General features: G+C 39.8%; 1 protein-coding gene across 1 annotated transcript; it reads right to left on the bottom strand.

Annotated features, from left to right (window-relative positions):
- Nucleotides 1-15,280: 15,280 nt before the first annotated feature.
- SLC10A2 (solute carrier family 10 member 2) lies at nucleotides 15,281-25,350 on the bottom strand. The gene is made up of 7 exons (XM_065643651.1): nucleotides 25,128-25,350; nucleotides 24,048-24,468; nucleotides 20,799-20,917; nucleotides 19,560-19,648; nucleotides 17,242-17,417; nucleotides 16,491-16,648; nucleotides 15,281-15,414 (listed from the first exon to the last, which is right to left on the bottom strand). Exons 1-7 carry the CDS (start codon nucleotides 25,348-25,350, stop codon nucleotides 15,281-15,283), a joined length of 1,320 nt encoding a protein of 439 aa, XP_065499723.1.
- Nucleotides 25,351-25,782: the final 432 nt, after the last annotated feature.

Here is a 25,782-nt window from a genome sequence, read left to right as displayed (position 1 = left end):
CTTGGCCATTTAAAGGGCTAACCCTTTAGCAACTTGGCTCACACTGGCTGTGTCACACCTTTACATGGCTGACCTTCCCCTCTTTGCTTTCCCTCTTTTAACGCACGCTGAATGCTTTTGATCAGATCTGATTTATGTTATTTTGGCCAATTAACGTGAAAGACAAAAACAAAATCTCTACAAGACAGGTCTGTGAACATAAAATATAATTGGATGGAAATGGACCTGTTCACATTCTTTTTGCCTTAGCTCAGCAGGCGAGTGTTAAGTGCTAGCCGCCTGTTTTCGCCTGCCAGCTGTGCCACCCTAAAATGAGCTTTCCCCAAATCCTGATAGTTGAACCTTCTGTGCTCCTGTGCAGGGCTCATACATTGCACTAGAGGAAGCAGCTTTCCCCTGATTTGAAAGAAGATTTGGGTTGAGTGAAATGATAATGGGAAGTGGAGATGGCAGCTGGTGCCTTCCTGAAGGCTTTTGCTGTCGTATGTCAGGGCAAGCATGTGGTAGGGCCAGGTAGTTCTGTTGAACTTCAGATCTCAGATCACATATATTTAAAGGCACTCCTAGGTAGACTCTACCATTTGAGTCAGCAAAATCAGAATCAATGACAATAGAATCAGATAGAAATATTGTGTTGCAATCTTTACAGATTATTACCTATGATAATTAAATGCTTAGATGTCATAGTAATGATAGCAGTATAAAGGCTTAGACAGATTAGATAGAAAGAACACAAAATTACTTCCCTGAGGTGCATAAGTTGTTGCATGCGTGGTCTCACACCATCTTTCAATCTAGAATGAAATTCTAGTCTATTCAATAAAACCTTTCCATTCAAGGTGATATGTGGATGGAGCTGCAGGGGGAGCAAAGGAAAATGTAGCCCCCAAGAGCACTGGGTGGATAAAGATGGATTTATTGATGAGAAGAAAATGAATGTGTCACTCATCTTCTTGGTGGTACTGGCTGCAGAAGACACACAGTGGGCAGCATCCTTTGTGGCATTCTGCCAGCACCTAGTGCTCCAATCACACAATTTGCACATGGATGAGAAGAAAAAGAAATGTACAATTAAGTCTACTAGCCAGGAGATGCAATTTAGAATAAATTGAAGTGGCGCTTCATATTCCTGCCTTCTCCAAGCCTCTCATGTTAATTTAGGCCTTGATTACATGTAACTTAGCCTGCTGTGAAATGTGCCATGGGCCTAAAGTCTCAAGGGTTATCACTGCTTCTTAAACATGTTGTGTGGAGTTTGTAGTAAAATTTTATTCCTTTTTTCCATCTAAAATGTTTATAATGACCAGTTACTGTTCAAAACATGATTAAAATTAATTAGTAATATAATAGGAAAAAACACTTAGTAATACTCTTCTACTAATTTACCTCTATCTCCTCTCATCCTCTTCTGTATTCTTCCTTGAAATCTGATAAAGTGTTTGTTGGCTGACAAGTAATAAGAGTATAGGACTGGAAGAGACCATCATCTGATTAACACCTGCCTTGAGTTCTAAAAAGAGGTGTTTTGTGAAGCTCTTACAAAGCATCAACCCAAAATGTCACCATGCTTTATTACACATATAATACATCACAGGCAGTGAGCAGAAGACATTAGAATACTGCTAATGACGTAAGTCTCTGTAATAGAGGAAATTTATTTAATCAAACTGCCCGAGGTACAGAGCGGATTGGACTGTAAGGTCCTCCTCCTATCAATCTTACCCAGAGAAGGGGAAGAACTATTCCTCCTGTCACCAAATCTTTAGTCCTGATGACGTGAACACGAGGTACCAAACAGGTAAATGAGATCAATAGCCCCAGGAATTAAAAAGGTACAGTTCTACATCATGCTTCTAGCTTTTACTAACTTCCAATGATAAGGAGGTGTGTGAAAAAAGAATTGTAGAGGAAATAATTTCTACAACTGTTACTGGATCAGTTGAAGATGAATTACCAAGAAGTTTAGAAAACAATGCATGTCTTGATCAAAGTGAAATCTACAAACCTAGTAAATGGTCAAATGAGGATGTCTACCCTGTAAACTTTTACATCTGAGCCTAGACTTCTGTCTCTGGTCAGTGAGGAGAAATAAGGATCTCATTATTGTCAGCTTAAAAATGCCTATAACAGATCCGATAAACTACTTTTCAAAATTTGTCATTTCTTTCCCTTGATTGAAAAGGGGAGTCTTAGGAAAGTAGGCCAATTATAGACCATTAAAGTTAGGAAAGGTAAATCTCAGTCTAGTTATGCAGATATACATTTTTCAGAAGTGTTACAATGAAGATTTATTTTTGCCCCTTCCCTGTGCCAAAGTGCTAGAACATATTAATGAAATTGAAAACACAATTGCAGGGAAAATTCAGAAAATTGGAAAATATAATCAGCAATATTCTTGAAATCAACTGCTTCTACTTTTTAGTTTTCTCTGAGATGTAGTTACATTATAATAACTTCAGTTAACATAATCTTCTCTCTTCTGTATGAGTCCCACCCCAATCCAAATAAACAACAGTGTTTTTAGAGAACCACTATGTACAAACTAGTCTTAGAAAAAGTAATGTCTGAAACTATAATAATCGGTTTAGTAAAACTACCTGTATTATAACACAAATAAGCTCTGGTTGGGTTTTTCTGTGAAAATGCAGATAAGGATATAGGCTGGAGACACCTTTTATTAGAATGATTTACTGAAACCACAGCAGTGAGAAGCACAACACCGGAGTCCTTTTTGCCCTAAGAGACTGACAGTCCATACACTGGGCTGTGTGAAACAGGCTTTATTGTGCGATAGAATAAAAGAACATTTACAGCAGTGGAAAAGTGGCACAAAATCCAACTGACTGAAGCAGCAGAGGGAGTATGGTAAATGCACTGTTTGGGGAAAATGTACTGCATTTTGTGCAAACATGCTCTTTCTTTTCAAGATTGCCCAAGAACAAATTTACTCTTTAATACCAAATGTTGTGTTTTGCCTTTGAAGTGTTGTGGCCTGCGGAGGTGGCTTACACAGCTCTCTGAGAAGTGACAGGAGAACGATGAGCAGGCTGGGTGGCCACATGCTGCGAGGATGTAGAGCGATGTGGGAGGGGTAGGGGGATGGGGGAGGTATCCCTTGTCTGGGCAGGACCTGCCTTCATCATCATTTTGTCTCTGGGGTTGCAGCACATCATGGAGGGTGGCTCCCACCTGTGAGCAGAGCAGGAGAGGACTCAGCAGCTGTGACAGTGTGGTGGGATGGAAGGCATGGGTCCCACTGGGCAACGCTGGCAGAGAGGTCTTCCTTCCACTCTGCTATACATGTGCCAGCCACTGAGCTGCCGTTTTAACGAGCGGGCGTAAGCCAGAAACCTGGGCTTCAAGTCTGAAACAGAAGTGTTTAGGTGCACAGAGAGGCAATTTGGAGCTGCCCACTGTGTTTCAGAGGGAAAAAAGCTTAGCAATGTGAGTTGTGACATGTTGTGTATAAGGGTCTGAAAACTGTCCCCAGACCAACTTATTATAGCTGAGACTATGGTCCTGCTTCCAGTGAAGCCCAAGGAAGTGGTGCCCAATGGTGTTTCCCGCAAGAAGAGTGAGGATGACCTTTCCTAGGGCCTGGGACATAGCTGCTCTGCAGGACTCTCGGCTGTGCAGGGTGATCACACCTCTGCAAACAAGCAGGGTGACGTCTCACAGTGTGTGAAAGGCTGTGCTCAAGGGCATTTTTGTCCAAATCAACCAATGGTCTAAGGCAAGCTGGCCAAGGGCATGTCCAGGAGGCTAGTGACACAATGAATATTTGTTTCTTCTTGGTCTCTGGGTTGGTGTTTTTATTGAGGCAGGTAAATAAAGACCCTCTAATAGAAGAACATGCAGCTTGACAGTATGCCATCAGTGTACCCTATACCTATGTTGTTCAGAGCTAAAAATTAAACCAATTAAGGTCTGGTTTTATACTCCGCCTTGGTATGTCATATTTCTGATGTCAGTTTTCAAGAACAAGATATGCAAAGAAGCAATAAATTTTTCACACATTTTGCAGTAGATAATATTTATGGTCTTCTGTTCTTTTTATTTGAACATGCTGTGCTGACGTGCTGCTGTGCAGTGAAACTGTCTGATCTCAGGGACTGATTATGCCAAACAAAACTCGAGCTCAGCGCTCCTGCACCCATCATATGTCAGGTTAAATGCTGATATTTTCACATTTCTGTGTAAATATTTCACATGCTTTCAGAAGTTTAGCTTCAGGACATAGAGTCAAAAAGAGACAAGAAAAAATAACTTAGTCTAGTTGAGGGGAAGAACAAATGCAGTAGGATGGTAATTTTTTTCAGTTGAAATACTAAGTGACAAATCTGAGATGACCTGTGAGTTTAAGTCCACAGTTTCCCAGGGTTTTTTAAGACTACTGAGTTAATTAAATTTGGTGGTATAGAACCTAAGAACACATAGATCATATTTGCAACAATTACAGTACACTGCTACTTAATGACACAATGATGGTGAAGGACAATACTATTCAGCTATTTTGACATGTTGACTCTGTAGCAGTTCAGTCTGTGGCATAAATTCAGTGAAACAGTGCATTACATGAAACTGTTTAATGTATATCTCACTTTTTTGACTCAAACTAACTGATGACTAACACAGGCTGAAAAGATAGGGCCTGTACTGCAGCCAGTAAAATTAAAGTCTGCTTGAAAGTTACAGAGCAAACCTGACTGAAACGTTTGTTTAAAAAACCAAAATTAGGTAAATCTTTGTATGTTTACCAAGGTATAGGTTGAAGTGGAAAATAAATTATTTTCTTTTGGTCCTTTTCAGTTTAGTAGTTTTCCATTGCTCACTTGCTAATCCAAAGTGTGGATCTCTTAGTTGAACTCCTGTCTCATATCTTCTGTAACTTATCTGATAAGAAAAGCCATTTTTATCCTTGATGTTGTAAAGACGAGATTCCCTGGTAAAAGTGTATGGCACACCCTATTTGATTCAGCATCTAGTTAAAGACAGACGGAACATCAGACTTCATGTTCTGATGGGAAATCTTAGCACTGTTACTTAGCCAACTGTTTTGATCCCTAAATTTTGAAGATACATTTTCAGAAAGAAAAGGAGAAATATTGGAAAGTGTTTCTTTGCTAGTTCTGATGTCAAGAAGAAAGGCACTACAAACACTTTTTCTCCAAAAACTGTTCCTACCACTTCTGATCCCTTTTCTCAGTCTGATGTCAGAGCTCTTCTTGGTTGGATTGCAGCTCTGCAATCAACATTTCTGTTTTTCCTTGCGGTATACCCACTTCTGTTTCTATCTGCTTGGCTTTGTGCTACAGTCAATAGTTATGTAGTTGCTCAGCTTTTACCCGCCCTTCTTTCATTATCTGTCTTCCTTATTTTTTTTCCTTATAGTGTCCTCTGTGCATATACCTAGTTGTGCATTCACATGCTTATTCCTGGAACAGATAAAACATTTTTTTTCTGGCTTTGTGGTAGTGATCTAGCCAATCTGCATGTAGTAGGACAGAAGAGCTCTCCCGTGAGAAGCCTGCACCTTTCTGGCTGTGCCTGGACTTACCATTTGCTATGAAGAGTCATGCAATATGTTGCATTATTAACCAAAAGCTAATAGAGGCTGGTGTGTTCGATGATTCCTTTCCAGATGCGGGGTTCACCTCCTGCAGAGAGCAGAGTCTGTGATGGGACTAGCACATGCTGAGGAACATCTCAGCCTGAGGAGAGGAGCCTTTACACAGCCAGAAGGAAGAGTGCCCTGCTATATATATACTGCTAAAGGAAAGAGGACCAGGGTGTGATTGATATCCATACCACCAGGAGGATGGCCTCTGCCATAACTGATGCGTACCACAGGAACAAATTGCAGCATGGATGAACTGCAACCCTGTGCTCAGACTTGTTTCCTGGCCACCTTGTCATTTAGCAACATATCCTTGTGTGCAGGGTAACTTCCACGGGCAAACTGGAGCATTTACGAGGTTGAAGCACTAACCTACACAGACCACTCTGGGATGCAGCTGTGTTGATCACTCATTGCCTGTGTGACCTTCTCTCTCCATCTGCCAGTTGAGCTGTGCTCACGATCACCTTCCCTCTGGCTGAAGATCTCCTGTGGGCAGCCCCAGGGACAGGCGCTGGTATCTGTTCTGTCTCTTAGGCAACTTGCAGTCCTATGATATTGCACTGTTGATGTCAAAGTGCTCTTCTGAGGGGATGAAACACACACCTCCGTATTAAATTTTGTGTTTAAAGTCAAAATCCACATATTCTGCCAACTCAATTTGGTTATTTCAGTGGAGAGTCTGGAAGCAGAACTCTACTATACAGTGCTCTGTATGCTCCCCTGGTGTCTACACACTATTCTCTGTGCTCTTGGATCATTTTTATTTCAACTTTCAACTGGAAAGCAGGAATGTAAGCAGTTGGGTTACTTTCAGGGAAAGTCATCATGTTGTTTGGAGGACAGGACCTTTGCTTCTGAGAATGGACGTTCCCTCAAATATGTGACACGGTGGAAGCCAGTTAAGAGCAGAACTACAAGGACAGCTTGGTGCACAAGCTGTGTGCTGGGAATGCTGAGATATGCAGAGCATAGGTGGAATAAAAAGAATTAAGTGGTTGAGCTTTCTTTAGGGAATTGGGAAATTTGATTTAAATCTCCTTAGATAGAAGAGGAAATTGAACTCTGACCCCCAACCCCGCAGCAAAGATGATGTGGCTAATGTACACTGAGAGGGAGAGGACAAGGAAATAGAAAACAGGTCATCAATAACAGCTGGATATAAAAAAAAGCAGCAGAAACCACCTGTTGCTCTAGGACTTGAGTAGGTTTGCTCAGAACAAGACCATTAGACTGAACCCCTGAAGGAGGAACTCCTTATTTCTAGGGCCTGGCTGGGCTTTGGAGTAAACTAGTTTCTGACCTGAATGGTGTTACAAGGCACTTTCAGAGTTTGCATGCATGTGTTACTTAAACTGTCTGAGGAACTCCTAGGTAAAAATGTAAGCTGTCTCTGGAGTTCAGCCACCTTTGCTGAATAGTTTAGCATTAAATACAAAACACAGTTTCCCGCATTTGCAAAGGTGTTTATGAATCTGACCGAGTAGCCTCACAGCACTAATCCTCCTGCTTCTACACTGTCAAGATGTCCTTTCTTATCATGTAGAAAATGCAGAAGTGACTCGGTATCACCATATACATTTAAGTCACAGATTTTTGAAAAACATGCCTGAAGGCAACACATCACCTCTGAACCTGGCTGTGTAGTTCTCTGCAGCTAAACACAAATAACTCATGCAATACAATTAGCCCTTGTAACACAGTAAAAAGTAAAAATTCTGCTTTGAAAACTTAATTCCAGGGATCACTTTCATTCCTTCTTGTAGCCACTAACTTATTTAACAATAAAAATATATTATGTTCAAAATGCAGTATAAATGGTACCGAGATGAAATGTAAAAAAAAAGAACATTACATCAAATATATATTATTTTGTGATGAACATGCTCATTTTTTGTATAAATGGAGGCTCTATTCCACAGAAGTAGAAATTGCTCTAACTGTAGTATCTAAAGCTTAACTTATCCTTAACAGTATGAGTCAGAGCTGCCATAGGTCTACAAGGAAACAATAGGCAAAAATACACGGTCTTTATCCTGAATTCTCTGGTGTCACTAAAGCCAGACGTTTTTTGAGTGTTTAAAGAAAAAAATGGGTTTGGGCATGTACTGTTACATCTATACCAGTAAATAAGCCAACAGGAGAGCAGGAGCTTGAGGACAGTCTCATGACTGTTTGTACCCTTCCTGGCACAGCTTCAGCCCTTGTGACCCGGCGCTCTCGAGTGGCGTCAGGCTAGGGCTGATGGGGGGACTGTTTCCAGAAGGGAGCTTGAAACGTGTCCCTCCTCCTCGTGGGGAAAGATATCTGAGCTTTGTGCATGTGAGATGGATAGTGCCACTTGGCTTTGGAGTCAGAGACTGCTCCCTGGCTTATTCTATTTATTAGCAAAGGTGTAGCCTAAACTAGCATCTCTGCTGTCATGTTAGCTTGGATTTGTGCCTGAGCCCAGCCTATTCTCTGCTCCACACAAGTCTAAGTGGCGGCTTGTGGTCTGGCTCTGGTCTGGAGGGAACCAAGTAGGGAAAACTAAAGCACAAGAGAGTGGAACTGGCTCATCCTCCTGCTCTGCCCTCATGGATGCTATGGGCACAGCTGGTGCAGTCCAGCTGGCTGAGGAACGAGGGGTGAAATGGTGCTCTCTGCTCACCACTGCTTGATCCCAGCTTCCTTGCCCAGCCATCCATGACTCCTCACCACCCAACTCACACAATGGAACACCCTACACATTTTGTAGCACTGCAGTATTTCTTGGGTAGATGCCTTCAAAGACCTTGAGGAAGATCTGCTGTCTTCAAGTGAATGAGCTGCAACAACTGGTCTGAGTATATTCCAAACACCATAACTGACTTTGGTGCTGTAAACAGCTCAGCTATATGTTTTCTGACTATGGGAGGTTTTTATTTTGTGTACCAAATGGTTTCTGTGGAACAATTCTGAAAAACACAAGAGAATGGATGAAGTGGTACAGAATGGAAAGTAAGTCATCAATATTATGACTGGTCCCTCTATGGACAGAGAAGTATGTCTTCATAAAATATTTTTTCCTGAAATTTCTCCTGTCCCTCCTATCACTAAATTGTTCATTTCAATATATAATGTTCTATCCTTCCACTCAGATGTCATTTTCCTTTCAATAGGCAAAATATTTGAAAGCAGCTTGTGTTTTTACTTAGATTTAATGATTACTGGAAATGACTACACTAACAGACACAAGAACCTCAGAGCTCCAGTTACCTTGGCAATGACAGAAGCAGGTCCTTAAGGACAGGATGTAAAAGACATGGGCACATAGCCGTGCAGCTTCCAGAAAACAACTATTAAAGGATTTTTGGAGCAAAACCTTGTACCTTGAACATCATATTAAATTTCCAGCAATGAATTTATGGTCCATGAATCAGTCTTTTATTTTACCTCTTTCTTAAGCCCATTTTTTAGATATTGTGCACTATTTTTTTTCCCCAAACCATCATTTGATATCTTAAACCTGAAATATTTGTTCATTTACGTAATATGTATGTTTTGTTCTGTTTCCTCAGTAGGTGTACTTTTATGGAAAATTGGTCCACATCAGCTGTGGATTGGTTTATGAGTTCCATGTATATTTTTAAAGAAAGTGCCTTACATGGAAAGAATTTGTGTTCTACCTACAACAGATTTACTACTGACATTAGAAATACATCACCAGCACAACCTGTAACCCTGACATTTTCATTAATCCCTTGCAGCTAATTCCACTTGTGTGGAATTAATTGTACCATCAAATTATTTAAACAGGGCCTTACCATGTCAATATAACCTCCTTACATCTATTTTGAATTCAGATGGGGGAAAGTGGCTTTTAAAAATTGTAATGAAATCTCCCAAATGAGTAATACATAAATTCGTTACAGAAGAGACAGAAGGTCTGCAGTCATATTTAAAAGAATGCATCAGATTACCTTAATGATATCTGATCAGCACATCTAATCAGCATATCTGAAGCAATTAAGTTACATCTATAAAATATGAAGCAATGTTAAATTTGTGTGAGATGGAAACACTGGGTGTGTAGTTTCTAATATTTCTCATGGTCAGGTACAATTGCAGTGAATGAGAAACTCTGTATGAACTTTGTGTTCTCTAAGGAAAAAGAACTAGATTCTGTTTGCTTGGAACAGAAATTATTCCTTTTCATAACAATATACAAGATATGTAGTAACCAAGGGATACACCACTTAAAGCAACTGATCAACTCCCCGTTGCAGTTAATAAGAGTTTTATTCAGTGTTGAGGTTTCTTCTCCATTTCTTTGGAGTTTCAAAGTATTTGCTGTGACTGTAAAAGATTTTGAGACTGATTGGTTATTAGAAAGGCAAAAGTCCAATCCTTGTGGCTGAATCTCCAAATAATTGAAGTCCAAAAGATGCAAATCTTTATTTCAACTTATTATTTCTGAAATCTCATGTTTTCTTAAATTGATATCAGAGAGAGGAGGCTGATTTATGATCTTTAAAGTGTTACTGGCAACATAGTTTTGTATTGATTAATTTTACATTAATCCACTATGAGTAAGTAGAGATATCACTAATACTTGTTTATACACCCTTTGTTTATATAGACATAGTTTGGAATGCCAACACTAAATTTTATCATAGCTTTTTCAAAGTCTCATGTAATCCTGTGGAAAGACACAGGGCTTGAAGATATTTATTGAGGACTCATACCTTTGGTCAGTCCCAAGAGGCAGCTGGAAGTAACATTTTTTTGGTTTGATTTTCTAAATTCTGAAATCTTTGGATTAGCAATTAAATAAACTTCCTTGTTTTGTGAGAGGTGCCTCATGGGAAGAAAATTGCAAGGGTCTTCTTATGGGCTTGGAATTGTCTCATGCAAAGTTCTGACCCCTCATCTGACTGTGTAGGGGTTCATATAGATCAGGAGAAACCCTGCAGATAAGGACATTTGCACAGAAGTCACAAGGATTTAGCTGCCTAAACAGGTGTCTGTTTCCATGTTTAATGCTGTGGGGCCATGGTAGATGCAGGCAGGGCACACGACTTACAGAAGATCTGTGACCTTCTGGACCGGCAGATGAAAGCCAGGCAGGACACCCCATGGTGTCTCACATCACACTAGGTGCCTATGTTCAGGCAACTGAATTTCACACTCAATTCTGCACAATCTCTTTGTCTCCTTCCAGAATTCCTCCTGTTCTAAAACAGGTGTCTGAGGGGTGTTGTGGTAGATACCTGTCTGTGCATGTGGTGTATGTGGAGATATGTCTTTTCCTGCTAATAGTACTGAAAGCTTGTTTTCAGGAAAGGGTGAAGGCTGACACTGGAAACTTGTAGATGGCTGAATTTAATGGAAATTAAAAGGAGATAGTAATATCATTCCACAGCACACACATATCTATTTATGAAAACATATTAGGACTCCTTCAGGGCTTTCAATTACCCATCTTCTGCAATTCCATTTTGAATGTTGGCAAATATCCTTGCAAGTAACAGCTATTTTTACATTTGATATTTTAAGTTAATTTAGCGCTCAGCGTAACTGAGATATTAGTGTTTCTAGTACAGAATTAATATTTCTTAGGAAACAGAAGCAGAGATTTACTTTTACTACTCTTCAGTTCTGTCTTGCAAAGTCCAGTCAGGCTTGCTTTGTTGCTATTTGGTTGTGGTACTATTACATCATATTTGCTTTAATTCTAGACATGAGCAAATGATGCAGTTAATCTGGAGAGAGCAGAAGCATTCTTATCAAATACCAAGCAGTGAAGGTCTGTTCCTCAGGAGGTAGGGAATACTGATTATTGTTTCAGATTTGCGTCAAGTGTACAGTATGTTAATTGGTTGGACCACAAAAAAATAAGTTCATTTCTCCTTTCTGAGGCTGACAAAAATAATACTGATTGGCAGAGATTATAATAATGTTTTTTGAGCATCATGACCTGATTAGTCTGAAAAAAGAAACTCATTTAACATAAACTGCAAATCAATTTGCTTGTTAATTTTATTCAAATTGCACTTGCTAATGGCTAACACAGTGCACTGGATGACAGAATCAGTTCTTCTATGTGTCTTTTGGTCAATTGAGAAATTAGTTATATGTTTATAGGAGATTAAAATCACTATACATTTTTGTGCCAAGGTGGTGTGTGGGGTTTTGTTTGTTTGTTTGTTTGTTTGTTTGTTTTTCAATTAGAAATACCTATCTTCCTTGTTAAAGGAAACATACTGGGTGCTCAGAGACTTTGTACAGAAAAAGAAATTAAGACAAAAACAGTGTTTCATTTCATTTCAACTCCCCCTGCCCTCTATCCCTCCTACCTCTGTCATCTTGGGGTCAACAAATTAGGTATTTGGTCTAAGTCAGGCCATCTAAATCTACCTTATAGAGACAGATTATTCCAGAGGACAATTCATTCTGTAAGAGGAGTCTGAGGCAGTGAGCATGATTAACTCTGCAATGGTGCTTCTCTCTTCACTGACTAGGGAACACGTCTTGATACTCAGATTTATGGTTGCAGACTTTGGTTTGGCGAGTATGATTGTCATATCCTTGCAGCCCTTATACTACAGACCTTGGGATGAGCTAAGTATTAATTCAGCTGTCATTTCAACTTTTAGGGTATGTCTATCCTTAGACATACTTCAGCTCATTTTGCCTGCAACAGCTTGAGAACCAGCAGTGTGGCAGAATTAAAACTTGGGGATTACCCATGGTCCTTGGATGTGAATTACCATCTGAAAGTAGACTAGCTGTTTTAACCTAGCACCTGCTAAGGCATCCGTATGACTTCTTAGCCTGAACTGGTAAATCGATGATTACCAGTATGTGTAAGAGTTAATTAGACTGGGTATTTGTTAGCCTGAACATCACTGCATGATGCTTTTAAATCGCACATCCTGCAATGTCCTGTGTACAGGTTGTTTAAATGGATAGAAGATTGCTTAAAAAGCAGCTGTGACTAAGTGATACTGCTTTTCTTTGAGAAGGTCTTCATGCTGAAGAACGTGAGAGGAGAAGACGCTGAGCAGGTTAAACAAGCTGATCTTGGCAAGCTGGGCTTTTTCTTTTGACAATACCAAGACAACTACAACTGCAAGGCTGGAGGCCACCAGCCTCCTTTGGCTGAGAAGACCATATCTCAGCATTTATATGGCTAACAGGCAAAGACGCATAACATCTTCCTGGAGACCTTTGGGGAGAGCACATAGCTCCCCCAAAAGTCCCTTAAGTTGCTGTAATATGGCCCACTCCATCTTCACGAGTGATGGACAGACATTGAAGTTGTTGAGACTCCTGCAGCTGGAGATTTAGCAGCTGTCACATCAACATAACCCTGCTTCTGGCAACATTAACAAGCCCTGGGGGTTTGTTTTAGGTTTGATGAGCTCTAGAGACATACATTGGTTAAGACTTTGAGCTGGCTTTTCTTCACATAGAGCTTGAGACATAGGACCCTTACTGGGTGTAATTGTAATGGCTGCAGAAACTGCAGCCTCCAACCTTCAGCTCGGGCCCTAAGTGCACATATACATTAAAAAATGTATATCAAATATGGCATCAGACATCCCATGTTCATTTAATCTTCATCATTATTAAACATATTCATTTCACATATAATCTGAGGTGTTTTCGTTACATCTCAAAGCCATAAACTTCGTCTGCATGTTAGGTTTCAGTCTCAATTCTTTCCACCTTAAATTACTCCAGTGGGCAAAATTATAAATAGTTTCTGACTTTATTCAGTTCAGTGTTTACACAGTTGTTTTAAATACACACACACACATAGTATAAGTAAGACAAACTATTATTCTTCCATACTTTTTCAAAAACTACTTAAAATATACATGGGAGCATTGAAATTTAGCATGGGGAAAGAGTAGCAGCTTGGTGTGTAAGAAAAGCATGATAATAACTAACTTCTGCTGCCCATTTTTTGATGGAAACAGGGTAAGACAATAGTCTTTTAACCACAGATGTTACAAATAGCAGCTTATCCTTTTCTTGATGAATGCATTTTTTTACCTTTATGATTCCTCCATAGCAGACTTCACTACCTTTTTCTGTTTAACCTTTGTTCTATAAAACATAGCATGCCTTATTATGTGCCAGCTCCTGCTAAGTGTTCAACTCCTCCTTGAAAGTTATGGCCACTCCGAACTCCCCCTGAAAGTGAAACAGCTTCAAGCCTCCCAGAACTCAAACACATTTTGAGACCCTTTTCCCCACATATGGTAGATAGAAATGATTTATTCTTTGTTTAATACACCTTTCTGTAGCAGTGGGAAGCTACACGTCTGGAACTCAAATTCCACAAGTTTGGTTGGGTTTGTAAAAACTCTGCCACATTAACTTGTAACACCTTGGAAGGTCCACTTGAATATGACAAAGAGGTATATAGTTTCCATTTGTTGATAGTTGGCTCATTCTTAAATTTTTTGGCCAGAAAACCTCTCACTCTTTTCATCTAAAGTTCTCTGGATGTTTTCTTTATGTAAGAGCTATGGGACTAATGATACTGAATGTATCCACAAAAAATTACAGCTGCAAAAAATTACCACACTGTTTCTCTTAGAATTATACTCATTTTCTCCACACACTTAAGATAGCTCTCCATATGCTCTCTTGAATTTTCAGAGACAAATAATGTTTACATTCAATTATTTCTGTTGGTGGTTCATATAACTAAAATATTAAAGTTAGCTACATCAGTGTCTACATGTAATGTCAGGTCAAATTTATTGAGTTCGTAAAATAACAAAAATATGTAAATCTCTACAAGCGCTGTTGTCTCATGTTAACAGTCGTGAAAATAGTCTTGGATGAATTTGGGTCAATTTTGTTCTACTTTCAAATTCCTGCCTTTCATTACAGAAGTTGATAATTTCTTACGTGTCCAAAATCTCTGCCTGCTCCTTTATATGCATCTGTCACACTAAAATTGCTCTGGGCTTGTGCCCTCAGCTTTGTCTCTCTGTTGATGTTTCCTGCATATAAAAGACCCAGACTGAAGATGGTGTTACTTTCTATTATTTTGGGAAAAAAAAAAAAATTACAGTCATAAGGTACATTGCACTTGTTAAAATTGTAGCTTTGGAATAAATTAATGCTTCAAGCAATTAACACAGTGCAATGACTTTAGTCTGCCCAGACTGACCTAAATGAAACGTTATTTCATTACTAGCTTGTTCCAATTTCATGGTTGACTCATGCTCAGTGAAAGTCCTGTAGTCTTATCAGATCTTCCACATCAACTCCTGCTGCTGCTCAGGCACTTTTACAAGATTTGTCTTTGTTTGGTGTTGGCGCTGAGACTAGCAGACACATTTTAAGGATCATGAGCTGGAGTTGGCAGTGCAAATATCTGCATTTTTTTTTTAGCAATAGCCCACCTTTATCATGCTTTTCTTTAAATAAGCCATAATAAAATGTTAAATATTTTTAGGGAATTATCTTCAAAACCAGATTCTACTATTGTGGCAGAAGCTGTGTTCAAAATCAAAGTAGAACTCTTTCATAAGTTAATAATTTCAAAGTCTTACTGTACAATATAAGCAGACCTCCTATCGTTAAATATTTCCATGAAGCAACGGCATGTGAAAAGACAAGTTTTAAGTAAACTATATGTCTTATATCTTTTCAGCTAGTGGGAACAGAGGTAATTGTCTATTTAGTCTCATTTGATACAAATCCTGCATTTATTTGAGCTTGCGCTGGTGTTGATTTTGGATCCTCTTTTTGCTCTGTTTTCTCAACATCTGTCTTGGTTTTGAGCCGGTGTCTTCTGTAAAAACGGTAGCCTGGAAATTTGTGTATATTTAGTATTAAATAGAGAAATTATAACAATTGCTTGAAAAAGACACTGTAGTAACATATAGCTATGCAACATTTTCTTTCCTTATACTGCCAAAACATTCCAACACCTTCGGACATTTTCTTTAAAGCTATATTTAACTATTTTATGTCAACAGCAATCATTACTGGAAAAGTTTGTTTAGAAAATAACAAGGAAAATATTTTAAGTTATGCATTTGGTGTTTGATTGCTTTGTGTTCCTGTCGCGTATAGTGAATTTTGAAAGTACTGCCTGTCTCCCTTGGGAAGCCTTTCGGCTCTTGGCCGGGTCTGTGGGACTGACTCTTACATCTACGTGAGTCCTGTTTGTCAGGAGCTAGATAAGGTGGTTTGTCTGTCCCCAAGCTGTTGCCTGCCAGACAGGTCGGAATTGGGGTCGGACCTCGCAGGTTGCATCCTGGGGCAGTGCTCTGGTGTCGGGTAAGACCTCCGGTTTGGGAGAGGGAGCTCAATAGTCACAGCTGGTTTTAGAGGTGAGCAACAGAGACAAGGTCCCAGCACACAATGGGTTAGTTGTAGTAGCAGCAGTGCTATGTGGGAAGAAAAAAGAGACCTTTACCTCTAATGGAAGGTATTTTCTCGCATTAGCTGTGAAGCTAATGCCTGTTCTCTCAACAGCTGATAGGAGGGGGAGTTTGTGCACGCTTGTGGGGATGGCCTTGCTGTGCATCTGTATGGCCAGGCACCCTGGGGTGGTGGAAGAAGACACACTTGCCCTTCCTTGGCCAAGGGATATAATAACAACTGTGTGCTCAAGGTATTCTCATGTGCCTGGTTGTAGGTGGTGGAGAGCCCCTTTCTTGTGCTGAAAAAAAATCTTGAACTGAGCCTTGTATATTCCTTATTAAGCAGAGGTCACAGCACAGTGGAAGTGTTCTGTAATCATTTGGGTCCTTATTTACTTAACTGTTTTCTATTTGATTATTTTTATCCCTTATTTTTTTCTCCATATCCATGAAAAATGAGACTGACAGTAATAATGATAATTATAATGCTATAACAGAAAGTATCTATACTTTACCTCCTACATATAGTGCTGCAAACGACAGCTGGAAAATGCTGTAGACGAGTGGGAAAGTAAACATCAGTTCAAGTTGTTCAGCACTGAAGGAGAGCTGTATTATAGTTGAACATAGCTGAGTGTTTTGCATGCCTGTTTCCAGAGACACTGTACGACATCTGAAGGGAATCATACAAAGACAATTGTGAAATAGCAGCCTGAGTGTCCTTATGCTTTTTAGTAATCTGGATAAGCAAGAAACATACAGTAACTGAGAAAACAGTATCCTTAAGCTCAAGTAGTCAACAAAACACTCGACAAGTCATGTGGGTGTTACCATCAGAACAATTTATGGCAGTTCAGCAATTTTAAAGGATGGTACTCCAACTTCAAGCCATGTATGCTATATTCAGAAACAACCACTGTCTCCCTTTCTTGTAATTATATTCTAAATTATTGTCTGCCTCATACTCATGAGAAATTTTACATCAGTCCCAACCAACTCATAAGTCAGATCTGTTTTGTCTACTTCCTTTGAAGTGCAGGACTTGAGCACACAAGGGGGAGACTGGAGGAAATAGTATAGTCAAAATCTGTAGATAAAAGTGTGCACAGAAAAGTTTTATCTGCACATAGTATCCCAGAAACAGGGTTGGAGAATGAGTGACTCTGTGGCATAGCTAATGTTTAGGGAGCATTCTCAGCATTGATTAATCATTATAGAACAACTTTAACAGCTGAAATAAGGCCTTTATCATAGAGAAATCTATACCTGTGCCAAGTCAGACCAGCTATGCGGGCCAGAAGGAATCCCAGAGTATAGCCAGCTGCGGGAAATATGGTGCCAACGATCCATAACTTGGGTGGTATAACCCAGGAGCCTTTGTAGAGTACTCCCCCAATCACAGCAATGAGCACGATGAGGATTGCTCCCACAATGGAACCGATCTGTGAGGGGAAGGAAGAAGGACTGAGTGAATGAAAGACCCCAAAGAAATTTAATGGCATCAAACATAGTGTCAAACAGACCTGTGAGTGTCTCTGAGTCAATGAAACATCTTATTAAACATAAAATCTAAAGTTTATGGCAATGTAATTCACAGCAGGCGAACAGATTAGATAGCTGCCATTTTTCCCAAACAGAAAATGTATGATGTACTTCAATATGTGACTACAGATATAGACCAAGGCATAGCAGTAATAGGTATCTATAGCACATACCTGTAGAACTAGTCTCTTGAAGCCTTAGCTATAATAGTACCTAGAGTTGGAGATTAAAAATAATCTCACAGGTGTGACATAAGTGAGGAATAGTGCACAAATTAGAAAAATTTTCCCAGGTTTATTGGGAAACTGACAGCCTTATAGCCAGTAAAATGCATTTTTCCTCCCACTTCTTGGGCAGTCACACTTTAGGGCTTAGTACAGTGTATGCTAACTAGATGCTAGATCATTAGTAATAGAAAATTGTTTACCAAGTGGAGTAAATCTTTAATGCAGTTGAAAATTTGTGTTTGAAAACTGGCTGTGATCTCGTATGACATTTCTACATAGACTTAGCCACTGAGTTGATCTTATTTCCTGTGCCTGAATATACTGAGATCCTCACTGCTGCTTGACAGAGGAAGTGATATCTCACTCTTTTGTCAATATCCAAGTGAAACCTCTGCCCTTATGACATATATTGCCAGGGATCTCACTGGCAGACTTCTGGGGCTAAGCTTAGGAGAATCCATTTCTCAGCTAAAATATGAATTCCCATTGAACTGACTTCATCAGACTTTGGTTGAAGCCTTTTTAAGAGCACTGAGTGCTTCTGTTTGACTGACCTATTAACCACATGCACCTAGGAAGAAGAAACATGGTCTGGCCATGACAAGCTCTTCTGTTTCACCTGGTACACTTTGCGTTCTTATCTCCATTTCTCACTGTATGGACTAGAATCTGACAGCTATGGCTCAATATTCACTCAATGCTTCATTGTCCTAGATAAAGCAAACTGTCAATGGACCCTGCTGTGGGTTGCTCGTCCAGTCAGAAAGAGAATGAAATGGTGTTTTGCTGAGAGAACAAGTAGAGTGTCTTTTCATGTGAGTTCAAGCCCATACTCCTCCCTTAACTGATTAAACAGGAATAGCACAGTTTTGAAACCAGCACTCAGTAGTACCCAAGTTCATAAATAAGCTGTGAATGCATTTTAAAATACAACACAGTAAGTTAATAATTCAAGAAAATGAACTGGACTTAACAGGACTTTATGTTCTATACTACCTGAGCAGAGAAATGGTAATGAAGTACAGGCAGAATAACCAGTTGCCAGATTAGTTTTGTTTAAGAAAGTTTAGAAAATATATGTTAACATATATATAACCATAATATATGGTTAACAAAGGCCAAGGGTACTCAGTATATCTGACAATCACTTTAAACCTAAATCTCATGTTCAGAATGATTAGTTTGCTGTTAACATTGAATGCAGCTAAGCTGTTGTTGTTGTTATTATTATTATTATTGTTATTTTTATTATTTTGGAGGGAATAGTTTTTGCCAAAAAACCCCACATTTTTGATGCATCTGAAGCTATCTTGTAAAGAAAGTTGAATTTTGTGAATAGATTTTTTAACAGTTGGAACATTTTCTAAACTTATTTAAATAAAAATTGACTTTATACTCAAAATTGCCCCCAAAATCCATAAACTGGTTTAAAAGCAGATTTTTTTTTTGATTCAGAATGTTTTAGTTTTTTATTATTTTGCAGAGAAAAACTGCTTCCTGTTGACCCGAATGACTTTCCTTCCCACTTCAGTTCACATTATAAATTGAACCCAGTTACTAACTTAGTTGTAGCCAAAGACAAAAGTAGGCTCTTTGGATAATGATGATTTCTGATAATGTATGCAAGTCATGCATGTTTATGCAGGGGGAAGGCAATACATTTCCTCACCATCTCTCATTTGTTTTCTGCTGAAAACTGCCCGGCTCTTATGAAGTCAGATACTAATACTATGAATAGCAATGTATTGCTTCAGTGGTGCCTCTAATTCCATAATTTGTCTGTAATTACTAATTCTTCAGCTTTATATGTCCTACCTTAAGTATGATTTTTGCCTTACTAGGCCATTTGTGGTTAACATACATTCCAAATGAAACAGGAATAACAAGAGCTACCAGTGAAATGCCTGTAAAAAAGAAGAAAGAAGACAAGTTAAGCCCACGTATCATGCCAAAGCTCATGACAGGAGGACAGACATAGTGTAGAGAGGAGCTGGGGGTATGGAACAAGCATTCAGAGGATGTTTCTGGTATGCGCGCCCCAGAGCACGCATGCACGGTCTACCCGCACCTGCCCATTTGCTTTTCTATAGAGTCTGTTATCTTTGGCAGCCTGTTGAAGTAATTGCCATTCTGCTGAGCTACATGCTCATTCACCTGCATCAGAGAGGCAAACAGAAATTTGAGCGTGCTAATCATCACTATCCTGTGATGTGAGTAGCTATATTAAATGTTCATTTTGTCTGCAGGTGTTTCGCTACTGTACCATATCAACACCCAGCTTAGAGCTTTTGTTTTGGCCTCTCCTCTCCAGTATTTATTTATTTTGAAAGCACAAGCAATGTATGAGTTGGGTTTTTTTCCCCAGGACAACTGGAAATGAAGTTGAAGGATATGAAAGTGACTCTGCTGCCTTTTAAGATTAGCACAACATGGAACCACTCTTGATAAACACTAGGGCCACGGCTCTGCAAAGCACTGGAGCATGTATTTCTAAATACTTTGACTATTCTCTTTTTGTAGCTGGATAAGATTTTTGACAGGAAGTCAAATTAAGCCACTCCTGGTGGAGTAGACTGCAGCTTTTCAAAGAGACTCAGCAGTTTTAATCACTTGCTTAATTATCCACATGTGCTTAAGTACTTTGCCAGATTATGGCCTCAGCACTTAGCACTTTGCAGGATTGTGCCTCAAAGCTGTTACAAACAGTTTCATCCAGGGGACGCAGCTATTCCTGTACAAATTATTTTATATTCTTATCCAAGTACCATGCAGGTCTCCAAACCATTTGGAAAGAAAAACATGCACAATCTCATGGTAAATATCTGTACCACACTCATGACTTCAAGTCTTTGTTCTGTAGAGCTGTGGATAACTTGAAGTGATCTAGGTATATAATTCTCACAGAAGATATTGGAAAATAGGAGGATGAATATTTTTAAAAAGTTGACGATCATTTCTTCATGACTCTGCAGGACAATGGTATAAAGGCAGTTGTTACTAGAGGGAGGATAAAGAAGAGAGTCAGAAGGGAAAGTGCTGGTTCACTGGACTCACCGATGCTGTCATAAGGGAGTACAATTTCTTCAGAATCAGTCCATATCTTGGTGTAAATAAAGAGGCAAAGTGGCATCATTCCCATTGCAAGCACTGTGGAGCAAGTTGTCATGCTGATGCTGCAAAGAAATTGGTTAGAGTGACAGTTCATTTTGTGCTAGCCTATAGTCTTTCTCATTTTCTTATTATGACTTAACAGCTTGTAAAAGGTTGGGCATGAAATGCTGCTGGCTACAGTCAATTTATCCTGTATATCAGGTTAGAAAAATGCTAAATGGAAGGAAGGGCTTCTGCTGGAGAGAAAGGAACATAAAATATCAACGTGTTCTGCTGCCACAGAACAATAACTTTCAGAGCAAATGAGGCAGTCCGACAGAAGGCCATCACGAAGGTCTGTTGGCAAGTCTGTCTGCATGTTGTCGGTCCGTCTGGCTTCTGAGAGGGTGGCAAGCTAGACAGGATTAGATGGACATCAAATGGAGCTTTCCATTTTACCAGCAGTTCTAGAATGTTAAAATTTCACTCCAAAGTCAACAGCATAAAACAAAATTATTTCAGTGTCTTGGGATATGTGATGTAATAAAATACCCATTTCTGGCTCGTTTTGCTCTAGGCCAAAGACTGGGTGCTGAGAATTACTCAATGAAGATGTGCATACATATAATTACTTCCTTGGTTTGTGCAAAGACATTTCTGTTTTAAAATATAAAGCCTTGAAACCATCAGGCCTGATACACCTTGCACTAAAAGATACATTCTGCTGTAGGTATGAAGGAGCAGGAAAAGGCAAGACAGCTAAAATAAGGAGGAAATTCTCAGAATCTGAGTAGAATAGATAAAATTCTACCTACAAATCACACTTCTCTGACATAAAAATTCTAGGTAAGGGACTTGGGAAACTTCCTTATGAGCCTCACTTCTGATTTCTCTTTTGTGTTATTTTCCCCCAGCAAAGAAGCTACTGACCCTGTCCCACCAACTGGACAGATCCAGAGAAATCTAGAACAATTAGTACAGGAACCACAGGAATATCTGCATTATTTCTGGTTCCCGTCACCCTTTGCTTCAGTGTCACTGAAGGACCCTCTAGTAAGAGAGTTCCTACACACAGAGAAGAAAGAGCCATGGGTTACATTTAATGTCAGGTGAAGCCTCAAATGGATAAAAGAGCTTATTTTTCCTACCTCTGTGTTTTCTACATCTTCTTACTGCCCCTGTATCTACTATGTCCTGCTCTAAACTCTGCCTGTTCTCTGACCTTAGTCCCTGTGCTCACAGAAGCATCCTGGGGAGCCATGGAGCAGAGGAGATGGTGTTTCAGAAGCAGTTGTTCTTGTGGAATGTCAAGAGATGTCAAAAACAAGTGTCCCTATGGGAAGCTTTAAAGGATATCGTCTGGATATGAGTTACTAAGAAAGGTATAAAACCTCCTACTTCACCTCCCTGTGGTTGTATGAGCAGTAGAAAATTAATCCCTGCTCTAACTTGTGGTCTATTTGCACTGCGATGTTTTGAAGTGGGACTGTAGACATTGGTGATGCATTGTCATGTATAAACATAAAATATTATCGGTTAAAAGAAAAACCTTTCTCTGATATGATGGGCAAGCTTTCTATAATGCTGCCCTGACTCTAGAAACCAGCCACGCTACTGATACTGTTATTCTTCTATCAAGAACAGAAGATGCTTGCGTTGGTGTACATCCCATATCCTCTGGGCCCTGAATTACTGTCACGAAGGTACTGACCAAAAGTCTTTGACTTCTTCAGGTAAAGGTCTTTACCTGAAGCATAATCTTTTATAGGTATTCTTAATTTGCTTCACGCTCTGCCAGTGTCACGGGATATAAACCCTACTCATATTTATAACATCATCAATTTGGATTTTTACTACTGATTTCAGTGATGTGACTCTGAACATACAGAGCTGAGAAAGCATAGTTTAGATCAGCGTATTCTTCCTCAGAAAGACTGGGACAGAATTTCAGACTTGAGCTGGGTATCTCTCCATCTGTGGTTTCTTAGACCTGTGTTTATTTAAATAAAGTGCCTTACGGTTTCTAATATCATAGGTCTTTCCTCCACAGTGAGGAAGCTGGTCATTAGCAGAGCTGACTTCATACATAATTTGAAAGCAGGCATTATATTAACACCTGTATGTGACAGAAAAGTCCTCTATTTTCAAAGGATGGAAAAAATGTCTTATTAAAGCTAGAAATACTAACATTTTTAGTCTATTTGCCTTAGCTCCACATCTTTCTTACTTCTATTATTTTTTCCATTTCTATTTCAGACTGGCATATGATAAATTGGATGAATGCTCCAAGTTATGTTACTCTGTGGGAAACAAAGAAATGATCCTGTTTATTTTAGACCAAAATAATCAGGATATAAAAATAAAAAGATGTCTAATTTTTAAAGTTTGCTAGATTGATGAACTTCCCACGAAATTTGCACCCAGAGTAGGGTTCAATTCTCCTGCATGTTTGATGCCTTAGACCATGCCAAGTGCCTTACATATTTGTTTCTGAGTTCAGAGCACCCCGGCACTGAGAGTACCACACTTAGCCACGAAGGAGTGTTTTTCATTGTACCCTATATGTGGAGCTGCCTTAGTCAGAACCTTCTAGCCTGTAAAACTTTCCCTCAATTTGAAGACTTTGCAAAAGGTGCCAGGAGCAGATAGAATTACCACAAGGGATTTTCATTTGTGTTAGTTCCCGAAGAAAAAACCTGTGCCTGTCTGTTCATTGTATAGAGCACAAAAGGAAGGAAAATATTTTTCCAACAGTGATCTTTTTCAAGAAACATTACTTCAATAACTATTGCATAGCCACTATTTTGTACACAGGATTCAGGTCCTAAAATCCTTTTTTTTTAGTTGCCCAAGATCTTGCAAAAAACAAAACCACAGAAGTAGTTCTAACTTGAAGAAAGATTTCGTAATCTTTAGTATTTTAGAAGTCTTCTTCAATGCTGTTTTCTGCAGCATCTAAAGGTTTACAATAAAGACATTTTCGAATATACAGAATTCTGTTTTGCTATCTTCCTCACGAATGCTCAATGAACCAAGGATATTTGCTGCTCTGCTTCTATTTACTACTATTACACTAACTAAACATCTTTACAAGAAGGAAGCTCCACTATGCATGAGGAAGGAAGCTAAGAAAAAGAATCGGACAGTCCTTTTCAACATAAAGTTTACACTGTAGAAAGCCATATGAACTATTTAGAGAATGGCTGCCCTTACCTTAGGTCCATGTCTCCTTCCACCCAGTAGGCAACGACATTGGAGGCTGTGCCCCCTGGACAGCATCCCAGGATAATCACTACGACAGCTTGAATAGGAAGCACGTCAAAGACCAGAGCCAGCAAGAAGGCTGTAAGAGGCATAATTCCAAACTGGCAGAGGAAACCCACAAAAATACCCCAGGGTCTTTTTATGTGGGCCCAGAATTTCTGAAGTTCCACATTGCAACCCATGGAGAACATCACCAAGGCCAGCATGATTGTTAGAACAGCACTTAAAACTGTGCTCAACATTCTATTATAATTATCTTCTGGTAACAAACAAGATGTGCCATTGCAAATAGTAGCATTTGCTGGACAGGCCATGGAGTTTTCTGCCAAATACCCAGCATCAAATTGCTGGGAAAGAAGGTATGTCTGCACTTTGAAATGCAGAACCACTCAGTACACGTGAGGCAAATTTGAAAGCCTGTGTAAATGGCTGTTTGTCAGCGACTCCTTTTAAATGATCCAGAAAGCAATAAAGTGCAATAAATGCTCGAACACTCTTACTATTCTTGAAGGGTTTGGCACAGTGCTGATTCATATAGTTATAAAAGTTGCACTTGCTTGGTATGGTGACAATTAATCATTTACTCCTATGATAATGAGGAATCCCACATCACGAGAATAGCTGTGTTAATATTTAAAGGTGTAAAGGAGGCTTGTATTATAGCTGAGCACATGAAACGAGAATCATAGGAGGAAGAGAAAGCTTAGATTTCATTCTTCGAATTTCTTGCATGCTATCAGGACAGCCGCTCATGCATGTATTGTCACTGGCATTACAGCGGTCTGCAGGGCTGAAAGGAGTGACTGAGACACAAGAAACCATGAACAGGGGATCCTGAGCTAGGATTTGAAGCTGCAACTCTGGCTAAGTGGTGCAGCGTTCACCAGGACGCAGGTTCCGATTTGAATGTGGTGGGATCCTCATTTGGTTGTATTTCTAGTATAATAAAAGTTATGACTGGTATACAGTGATCACTCTACCACAGGACTGCCTGCACATTTTGTGTCACTTCTGGCTCCTAAACGCAACTTTTAGATAATCTTTCTGATTCCTTCTCAGCTTCCACATAATCCTGAAAATGGTGAAGATCCCTGGCTGCAAAGTTTCCCATGATGCAGTCTGGTAAATGTTGCCTGTATTTCTGGTTTTGGCATATGGAGAACCACCACTGCCCTGACATCTCTGCGTCCCTCCAGCCTGGGCACTGGGTGACTGCTCTTCCCCACTTGTGTCCTACATCACTCCCGGCCATGTCCACTTGCACACTGAGCTTATCACCTGGGGAAGGGAGGAGAGGGGAAGGGTAAAGGAGCTGTGGGCAGTGCTTATTTGGGCGGTGGTGTGGAGTTTTATGGTCCTCCTGGCACCTTCTGCCAGGTGCAGCTTTGCTTTGCTGCAGCTTAGGCTGGAAATGGCAGGTGGACAGAGGAGGAATGTGGGGTGTTGAGGGTGGAGAAGGGAGATGTGTTCGCTGAGCCCAGCGTGGGGGGTGGGCTGCAGGGCAGTGTGGTTGGCATGTCACTTTAGGACCATGGTACCCAGCTGAAGCTGACTGCATCCCCTTCAGCATGGCAACACGTTCAGCGACCACACTGGGAGTGAGGGTGCAGGTCACCTTTTTTTCCTGGTGTGACAGGCATGAAATTTAGGAGACAGATTTCTTGTGTCTGACTTTGGTGTAGCT

The sequence above is a fragment of the Caloenas nicobarica genome, chromosome 1, assembly GCF_036013445.1.
Source record: "Caloenas nicobarica isolate bCalNic1 chromosome 1, bCalNic1.hap1, whole genome shotgun sequence".
In the NCBI taxonomy this organism is placed as follows: Eukaryota; Metazoa; Chordata; class Aves; order Columbiformes; family Columbidae; genus Caloenas; species Caloenas nicobarica.
This window is presented reverse-complemented; position numbering and strand designations above follow the sequence as displayed.

Excerpts from the sequence above, each read along its gene's own strand:
- SLC10A2 (XM_065643651.1), bottom strand. The coding sequence starts at position 25,350 with ATGGCCGGGAGTGATGTAGGACACAAGTGGGGAAGAGCAGTCACCCAG. Across the intron at positions 17,418-19,559 it reads AGGCAAAAATCATACTTAAG|ATCGGTTCCATTGTGGGAGC; the intron begins GTAGGACATATA and ends TTCCCCTCACAG. Across the intron at positions 15,415-16,490 it reads TGCAGCACTATATGTAGGAG|GCTACCGTTTTTACAGAAGA; the intron begins GTAAAGTATAGA and ends ACAAATTTCCAG.